The 10,040-nt window shown below is 47.8% G+C and overlaps 1 protein-coding gene across 1 annotated transcript; it reads left to right on the top strand.

Moving 5' to 3' along the window:
* Positions 1-5,318: 5,318 nt before the first annotated feature.
* CLDN5 (claudin 5) lies at positions 5,319-9,257 on the top strand. The gene has a single exon (XM_035340788.1). It carries the CDS (start codon positions 5,419-5,421, stop codon positions 6,067-6,069), a length of 651 nt encoding a protein of 216 aa, XP_035196679.1. The 5' UTR covers positions 5,319-5,418; the 3' UTR covers positions 6,070-9,257.
* Positions 9,258-10,040: the final 783 nt, after the last annotated feature.

Here is a 10,040-nt window from a genome sequence, read left to right as displayed (position 1 = left end):
TTCCTGGGACACTGGAGAAATGTAGCATGTTTCCCATCACTAGCCTTGAAGATTTTTCAGTTAACTCCATGGTCAAGTTTTTACTAATTACTTTCAACATCTGCAATGTATATTTAAAACAATGGCATTTGTCCTTGCTGACGCTGTTCTTTACAAAATGACATCTGATGTGATTTCCCAACAATTACATGGGAAAGAGATCTACCAGAACCCTGGTACACCACAATCCGTGGAAGGAGGCTAACTTTGGAAGAGGACAAAATTAAACTACAGTTCTCCCGATAGGAAACACAACATAGAATAGACTCTTGGGCATGAAACAATGTATATTTCCTATAGCTTTTTCCCCCTGCGTGTCCCAGCTTTAATACATTCCCAAGAGCTGTCCATAGCATACATGAGAAGTATTTGAACCGGCACAACCTAGGCATACATTCAGTCCTCTTGGTGAGGGGGGTGATCAGGCTGTTTAGATACTGATCTACAGAAGGGACAGATACTGATCTACGGAAGAGCTTTGGGAAAGGGACCTTCACCATTCATTGTACTAACCGCCCTGAAACATCTTTAACACAGAGTTACAGCTGTCCAGTTGCACCACAGTGTCCTCTGGAAAGTCCAATTCAGAAAACAAGATGCCGAGCAGTTAGGTGCACCCCACGTCCCCAGGGCAGCACGGCTGGTGCTGACAGGGTGTCAGGGAAATGCTTCTGGCAGGGGTCTGCTTTAGTGAGACACAGAGACATGGAGATAGCTCAGACCAAGGGGAAGTTTCAAACACTAATCCAGAGATTTGTATGTAGAGGAATTAGAGTAGGGAGGTGTGGAACTCAGTCCTAATGATGGTTTTGAACAATTAATTTCCACATTTTGTCAGGAAAGGGCTCATAATACTGTCCCAATGTGACGTGATGTGCAGCCCAGCCAGAATCCCCTTCTCCTGGCTCCCTGGCAATGCCAGTGAGCAGTTCACAAGAAAAAGTTCAGAGAGGGAGTGCCTGTAAAGTGCACAGACTGATACAGGGGCAGGACAGCTTTGTTTAAAAAGGGAAGTACAGCAGCAAATACATGAAGGCTGGAAGCAGATCTGTAACCCCTTTCACCTTTTTTTGCAGCTGTATCTGTTTCTTCCCTTTCTTCCAGGCAAGTCTTGTCCCATCACCACTGAGGGGGAAGAATAGCGTGGGCATCCATTTCTCAATCCTGAAGGGTAGAAGCAACACTTGTACTAAGAAAAGGTATTGGTCTACCACTTCAGCTTGTTCCCAAAATAAACGATCTTGAGACAAATCTTATGGTGAAATTACGTACTTTCATTTTGTAATAACCAGCTCATTTGACAAGGATTCATCATTACGTGTCAATCTCCTGATGTGTCACACTGGACTGAAGACGTGTTGGCACTGCTGATGTACGGGAACTTCATGGAGGCCCACTTTTCTGTGAAATGCAGTACGTGAACTCAAGCTCCAACTGAATCTCTTCTCTTGGGAAAAACAGTTGCATTTTAAAGGATAATTCAGAAAGGAATGATCTTGACGGAGGAAACTGAAGCTTTCTAAGTAAAGAACAGCTAGACTAACGTTTCTGTATTTGTAAATTTCCTTGCCTTTATTTCAGCTCCCATTAGAAGACAAAATATGGCACAAAATTTGTCTGTAATAGGATTCCTGATTCTTCACTTTTGGTTCTGTCTGATCCAAAAGCTATTGGTAAGCTCTCCTGAGATCACTGGGCTTTGAATTTATCTTTTGACTCATGATCTGTCTTATTCACACAAACAATACTATGTTTGTACATAAGCTTGATACCAAATGGCATTTTCCTGTCTTCCAGATGCTTAACGTTTTAGGGGTGGGAAGGAGCAGAAGCATGTATGTATGAGACACTCTATAAACCAAGCATGCTCAGCAGACTATCTTTCAGGTCCCAAAAGGCAAATCTATCTAAACATTGCTGGTGGGATGCTCTGGGGTTAGGCAAAGCCCTGCTCAGACTGACTGGAGGGCTGGGCTCAGCAGTTCTGTGCCATGGCGCAGGGCTCATATACCAGGACACGCAATGCTGCTAAGAGCCTGGACCCTCCTTAGCAGCCCTCCCAGTGAATGTGCCTGGTATTTGTCCTGATTATGTCAGGAAAAGCGTGAAAACACAATCACTTCTAATCCCAAAGCCCCTCAAGCTATAGTATGGTTTCTGTGCAATTGTTCTCAGCTTGAATACCACTTCCGCCCATTTTCACAAGTCTCCAAGTCCTCTATATATCCTCCCCAGGATGATTTCATAAATACATAGCTGGAACAGTAATAGACGTAATGACATAAATGGTCATTTGTTAATGACTTACTTTGCTTCAAGAACATCACGCCTTTGAATTGAAAGGAATACAGACTTTACCAGCCAGGATTTCAGTTATAAGTGGCGATTACTTTAATTAATATTCCAAACAAAACACCATGCTGATTCGCATTCACTTTTAAGAAGTTTAAACCTCTTCATTTTTGGAAGTTGAAATTAGTTCCCAGTGTTGTGACATGAACACCACCAGAAGCCATAATGTGTTTGCTGAGGCTGGCGGGGTCCTCAGCCCCCCAGCAGCTGTGTCAGTCGAGTTACCTGTAGGTGTAACCAGACCGGAGAGCTGTGGCAGTGTGTGCGCTAACGCTCACCGTCAGGATCAGGGAACAGAGCAATTAAAGATGGAGGTTACTGCCAGTGGCCAGGATAACAGACAATATCTGGGTAAGGAGAAGTAACGAACACAAGAAGCTGAAACACCACGAATGGCAATGCCTCTTTAAGCAGAAAGGTTGGTTTTCTCTGTGATAATTAAGCATGCATTTCCCCAGGGTAATCATTGTCCTGGATTAAATGATTTGAAGGAATCAGTTGCTCGGTAACAGGTAGCAAGGGAAGGTGGGGTGAGGGCTGCAGAAGTAAAACAAGCCACGTGCTGGTTTCCGTTCTCAGCGTGGAGCCCCGGGCAGCCGCACAGGCCCCACGAATGCCTCCCGCCTGGCGCAGGAGCACACACAGGCCATTTATCGGAGGAAACTCAGAGTTCCGTGCTCTTGGGCAAGTGGCAAGGGTGGGGCTTTCCTGTGCTTACGGGCTAAGATAACTGGCATTTCTTCACCCCATTTTTAATTGTTCTTCTGTGGTGTTTTCTATATAATCATTATTATCATCATAAATACAGATGTTATTCAGTTTCAGCCTGCGTTCTGGGTTTCTTCCTGTTCACCTCTGAGATACCTCTGTCTCCGTGGCTGGTTCTGTTACACATTCTCCTCTCCCTGACACCAAGGACTTTTCTGACTTATTGTAAGCCGCCGCAGTTTGACAGATGCACAGCCCCAGTCACACATTCCTCCTGGACTTGCACATTGGAATGTACAGTTTTAAATAATTGAAGTAAACTGTATGTATTTCATATACAGCTGGAAGAGGAGATAACTCCTCTTAACTCCATTTACCAGGCAGCCTCTGTTAGGAAGACATTTTCCATGCTATAAATGTTTACAGCTCCTCAGGCAGAGATAATCAATGAGAGGCTGCAGTTGTCATGTGTTATCATGTCCACACTGTGATGGTCCACAAGCTGCCGATGTTCTTTTGTTTAATTTTTTTGGGTGTCTTTGGGATAAATTCTGTCTTCTGGTTGGAACAACAAGAAGCGAAGGGCCACGTCCCATGCGCTGTGACCTCATTGCCATCTTCCTGTTACCAGCACTTGGGTCCTCTGCAGGAGTCATCAGTGCTGCTGTCAGGACGCAAGCAGGGCATTGCTCAGTGTTAACTCATTAGTCATGTCCTTGGCTGTCGATGCATGTGATCCCTTTAACATTTGTTCTATCATTTCTTGTGCTTCTGCTTCACACGTGGGCTTTTCCATTCATACCTTACTCATACCAGTCTTAGGATTTCCATCACAAACCTCTGCATGCCATAATACATGCTGTAAATCACTGCCCAGCAGAGAAAAATGCTTACATAGGGGCAGGAATGCATTATTTTCCTCTCTGTGATCTGCTCTGTACCAGAAGGATACTTTGGACTAAATAAAACCAAATCTATCCAAACCAGTTCAAAAGTCATTGTGAACATAACTCTCATTTTTGTCTAAAATATTTTAACTTATTTAAGATAAACCCAAACAATCCCAGTTTAAATCAAAACAAGCCTTTCTCAGGGCACCCAGCAGAAAGCCACTGGACTGCAGCTCCTTGTGAGTGTGGTGAGGCAGCTGGTGAGATCTGTCTCTACTGCCGCTGTAACAGCAGCACTTGCACCACAACCACTTGCTGCATCTGCCAGCCTGGAGGCTTGCACTGCTCGGCAGGCAGGCTGTTGGCCTGAACCAAGGGTTTGAACCAAGGCTGGTTTGCAGGAACAACCCAAGATGCCAGTGGGCCATGAAGTAGCTGCATCAGTCACAACTTGTGTGGCCTGATGACGAAACCTCTTGTAGAACCACTATTTTGGACATGGGCACTTAGCTTGTTGAGACCCTGTGAAGATTCAAACTGTACTTGAACAATTAAAACAGCAAAGTGAAGCCTGAAATCCATATGGAAACATATCTTAATGGCGTGCCTTGCTCTTTGCTCCACTATCAAACCAAGCAGAGTTTCCTGACTGGCACAACCTTCTTGCTGAAAGCATTAAAGCATCGCTTGGTACCGACAGATGATGTGCAGACCCCATTATATAAAATTCTGACATTTCTGGGTGGTTCCTAAGGATTTTGGTGGTGCTTGCTTACACTTTTGCCTGTCACAGTCCCCAAGAGATGTGCTGACATGTGCTGGTCAGTCAATCTGCTGAAACATTATTAATTAGGCTCTGATAATCAGCTCGTCCATAGTGCTGGGTGCCTGCATTGGCAGAGTCCTCTCTGCAGGTTTAGCGGTGGGCTTTACCAGCAAATAGGTAATAGAATAACCACACTCCAAGGAAGAAATCTGAGGGGACAAAATCCGTGTGATTTCTCCATCCCCACACTTTCTAGGAGCGCTAAGCTTCCTAGTGAGCTCCCCCGGGCTCGGGCGGGCGGCAGGGTGCCGGTGAGCGGAGGGACCCTTCCCCAGCTCAGGCGGGACCCCCCCGGCAGCCGGCGGCTGGGAGCAGCGGGGGAGCTCCGCGCCCCCGGCCCCGGCCCCACTCGGCTCCCCCCGGGCGCGGGCGGTGCTGCCGCGGCCAGGGCTGGGTCGAGTCCCCCCCCTCCGCGGAAAAAGGGCCGGGCCAGGGGAGGGACGGAGGGCGGTGGGAGGGCGCCCCGCGGCTCCTCAAATAGCGCTGCCCGGGGCCGGCGGCGCTCAGAACCAGCTCGGCGGCTGCCCGGGGGCGAGAGGTGAGCAGCAGCAGCCGCCACCGCCGTCCCTTCTCCGGAGGCTGGGGCAGAGCAGCGGCAGCAGCATGACTTCGGCGGCGCTGGAGATTTTGGGGCTGGGGCTGGGCATCCTGGGCTGGGTGGGGGTGATCCTGGCCTGCGGGCTTCCCATGTGGCAGGTGTCAGCCTTCATCGACGTGAACATCGTGGTGGCGCAGACCATCTGGGAAGGGCTGTGGATGAACTGCGTGGTGCAGAGCACGGGGCAGATGCAGTGCAAGGTGTACGACTCCATCCTGGCGCTGAAGCCCGAGGTGCAGGCAGGCCGGGCACTCACGGTCATCGTGGCGCTGCTGGGGTTGGTGGCGCTCATGGTGACCGTGGTGGGCGCCCAGTGCACCAACTGCATCCGGCCCGGCAAGATGAAATCCCGCATCGTGATCGCCGGCGGGGCCATCTACATCCTCTGCGGGGTCCTGGTCCTTGTCCCGCTCTGCTGGTTCGCCAACATCGTCATCAGCGACTTCTACGACCCCACTGTGCCGCCGTCCCAGAAGCGGGAGATGGGAGCCGCGCTCTACATCGGCTGGGCGGCCACGGCCCTGCTGCTCTTCGGGGGCTGCCTCATCTGCTGCTGCTCCTGCTCGCAGCGCGACGAGACCTCCTTCCCCGTCAAGTACTCGGCACCGCGGCGGCCCACCTCCAACGGCGAGTATGACAAGAAGAACTACGTCTGAGCGGGGCTGCTCGGCTCCCCTGGCCCTGCAGGGACGCTGATGGACGGCTCTGAACTGGCACTGCCGGGCTCTGTTGGCCAGGGGTACAGGCACGGACCAGTCCCGGGCTGCTCGCTCACTGTGCCGGGAGCATCTGCAGTCAGCTCGACTGACTGGGCGCTGCAGCGCTCCCCTGCCTAGAGGCTGTCTTAACGGGGCACCCCGGCAAGCAGCAGCCCTAGGCAGGGCAGCGCCCCTCTGCCTGCCAGCCCAGCCTCCTGTCGGGCCATTGGAGCACCACTCTGGGCCCCGCTACCACCTGCCTGCTGTGCCGGCACTGGCACCCATCTTGGCCTGGGGTGACAGCGGGCACCGAGGAGCCTGGGAGAGCCACGGCTGAGTCTGCCGGGGCTGAGCCTGGCTGCTGCCGCTGTCCCCATCTGCCCGACGGCCCCTGCCACCGCTCTGGCCCCAGCTGGCGTTACCGTGGGAGGCTTTGGGAGCACTTCAGTGCCCACTCCTGCTGCTGGTGCCTCTCGGAGCGCTGCCTGGCTGCTGGGACAGGCCATCGGCTGTGCGCTGGCACAGAGGAGAAGTTTCACTGCTTCATTTTCTCTCCTGAAAACCAGTGTCTGACTGAGTTCTGCCGTGGCTTTAATTGGTTAAGGTTTTTTCTTTTGTTCTTCTTCAGTATGGGCAACTAAACTAGAGTTTCTGTCTAAAGCACAACATTAACCTTGGTCCTTAATCCCACAGCAAGTAACTATTTGGAGAAAGGCATGTGATTGATTTTCTTCAGTTGTTTTTGTCCCTCAAAGGAGTGCATTGGTCTGCGTGCCTTTGAGACTTCTGAAAGTGATTTCAGACAGTTGCTGTTGTTTAGCAGAGTACAGAGATTATCCTAGGTTCTCGTTCCCTTCTCCTTTGTCAGCTTCTGTTCTGTTTTTACTTGAATATGAACTCATTGCAGGTTGCCAGAATTTTTGGAGGACTAGGTTCAGAGTCCTAGGAGACCTTTGCATGTTGTGGCTCCAGCAGGGCATCCCTCTGCGTCCTCTTATCTGCACTACAGGAGACTGGAAACATAAATATTGCCCCGGATATGGATGGTTAGGTTATGGGAGGCTTTCATGGCCTTGCGGATGAGCACTGCTTGCTGCCCACTTTGAATCATGTGTGTTCAGTTGGGCATGCACTTGCTTGACTCCCCACTGTAACTTTGTTAATGTATACTTTCCTTCATTTACCTAATCAGACAGAAATTAAGTGCTAGAAAACTTTCTCCAATTATTTTGACTGAGACTTTATGCATGCTAATTGGGAGATGTGAAGTTGTGGCTCTCAAAGCCCTCATAGCTCCTCCAGTGTCCTGGTAACTGCAGACTGGAAGGAAGATGCTCTGGGCACCATAACTCTTCTGAGCTCAGCACCTGTTAAACTTCACCCCAGCCTGGAATATTAACACACACCTTTCCTTTTTACACTGTAGAGACAAAAGTTTTTTAAAGAAGGGGCTGAAGGGTGGTGTGATGCTCTCAGACAAATTGTCAAGAGGGGGAAAAAAAATCTTGTACCTTTAAATTGACCCAGATTTCTGCTGCAGACTGGCAGCATCTGTACTGTCACAAGGAGCTTTCTGCCAACAGCTAGGGAGGAAAGGTGCTGTGAGCACTCCTCAGGGCACAATGCTACAACCTTGTGGGGCCCTCACAAACACATAGCAATACAGCACACACCTAAGCTGTGTATTAACTCCTACAAGTTTCTGATAACGTTGAGACTTACAGACTAACCATTACTGGGGGGTCCTGACAGATCCGCATTGACTGCATTTTGGCTTTGCTTAGCAAAATTAACACCCCAACAGTATCAATACGTACAGACCTGAAGGAGGGAATAAAGCCTTGCCCCTGCAAATACGGACGTTGAATACAGAGCACAGATTTCACCCTTTGAAAGGTAACTGCCTTCATTTCAAACGCATACACACAGGGTCCGAACCCAGACAATACAAAAGCAGAGCACTATGTCTAGAACTAGTACTGTTCTATAAAGAGGTGCAGTTCTTACACTGTCTACATTTAAATGAAAGCTATAATGTTGTTGTTGTGATGTGATATGTAGTTTTGGTACAAGAATGAAATATTCTGTATTTCATCATTGCAATGTTTTTCTTTTTAAAGCAGTATAACCTTGTAAACTGTAAATGTATTTAAATGCATACATTTTGCAAGAAATTACCAAAGTTAGCTTGTTATATGGGTTGGTGCCTTTATTTGTTTCATGGTTGTTTTATTTGGATCTTAAATGGTAACGTCCAACTGTTTTTGTCACCCAGCCCACACCTACAGACATGTTACGCCATCACTCAGACCTCTGGTGTCTAGCAAAGAGGCAATGGATATTAGCTCAGCTCCTGCAGACTTCACTTTGTTTTTTACAGATCTCATCAATTTAATGGGAATTTGTCTCAAATTAAAGAATTTTAAAAAAAGGCTGAACCTGGCAGACATGCCAGGTATCATTACTTCAGAGCCTACAGAAGTACTGCAGGATTTGGGGTCTACCAGGAGGTGAAATCGTTCTGAGTTCATTGCTAGCATTTAGAATCCAATCAGAATGGCTGTCCTGGGGGGGAGGGAGGAAAACTCACACCTTTGAAGGGAATTTTTTTGTAAACAAGCCAAAATCCCTGATAGATAGGTTCATGTCATGGCAGGGCTGGGTCCATTTATAACCAAAATCCAAAAAAAATGCATATTGAAACCTCTTGGAAGAAGCCAGTGCTAACTGTGTATGTACCAGTAAACACAGCATCACCCGACCAAAACCACAGCTCGTTGCTGATGTAAGGAAGTTTTGCTGAGGTCAGGGGGCAGCACCCAACAATACTAGCAGGAAGGGGGCCCCATTTTAAAAATTATATATACATATTTAATCTCATCCTTCAATACACTTGTTGCTGTGCTTTAAAAGAAAACCAAACAAACAACCCAATTGAATGCTGTTACTGACATCACTGGCTTCAGGGTGTAAGTTGTTTTTTGCTCTGTTTTCCAAGACCAAAACATAGTCCTAGAGCTTAAGACTCAGAAGTGCTCAGGATCAGGCCTGAACCTCATCCCAGTGAAAACAAAAACCTACAGCACTTGTTTGCTATTTTTATTTTGTATTTATGATTTCGCATAAAAATAAAACCCACCTAAATCAATCCCTGAACATGGTCACTTTTTTTTTTTTTTTTTTTTTTTTTTAAGGCACGGGATTGTTTGGGCTCAAGGAGATGGGGTGTAATGGTGGTGGCCACAGGGCAACCTTTACCTAGGTCACTGTGGGGGAGAGAGCTCTTGGAAAGGCTCATCTCTGGGGAAGTGGGAACTTCCCTCGTGAAGGAGTCAGCATCCCAGCACTCCACTGGAGACTCAGACAAAAGAGCAAGTAGCAGCGGTTGGTCTTGTGATGTGAGCACGTTAGGAAGCGGACTATGAGTCCTAACTATTCTGGGAACAGCTCTAAGCATGAAGCCCTTTGAGCTTTCAATTTCTACAAGTTTAAACTAAAAGGAAAACAAACAAACAAAAAAAACACTGCTGCTTGGATCAGCCCCAACGTGACCTGATACCCTAATCCTTTCTGCCACTCTGCTTTTTTTTTTTCAAAAAGTGCATTCAAGCTGGAGGAAAAACATTTTCAGTTGCATCAGAACAGAACCTGTGAAAAAATAGCTGCTAAAGGGAAGTGTAGAGGCTAATTGCTACTGGGGAAATTTGCCTAAGTTACATGACTGTCAGGGAGGTCTTGCAATATTCTGTGGATTTTTTCTGCAAGATTTCCAAGCTTTCTTGAACTAGCTGTTGCTTTAAAAATGAAGAAAAAAAAAACATCTTCAAAGACTTCATTTTGCAGCATTCTTGCCAGCTGGGTTGAGATTAACAAAAGCTCCTTGCCACCCTCCCATTGCTATGCACATGCTGAGCTGGAAAAAGGGTGTC

The sequence above is a fragment of the Oxyura jamaicensis genome, chromosome 15, assembly GCF_011077185.1.
Source record: "Oxyura jamaicensis isolate SHBP4307 breed ruddy duck chromosome 15, BPBGC_Ojam_1.0, whole genome shotgun sequence".
Lineage (NCBI taxonomy): Eukaryota > Metazoa > Chordata > Aves > Anseriformes > Anatidae > Oxyura > Oxyura jamaicensis.
The sequence above is the reverse complement of the archived record's forward strand: the minus strand, read 5'-3'. Positions and strand labels throughout refer to the sequence as shown.

Coding starts and splice junctions, on each gene's coding strand:
- CLDN5 (XM_035340788.1), top strand. CDS start 5,419: ATGACTTCGGCGGCGCTGGAGATTTTGGGGCTGGGGCTGGGCATCCTG.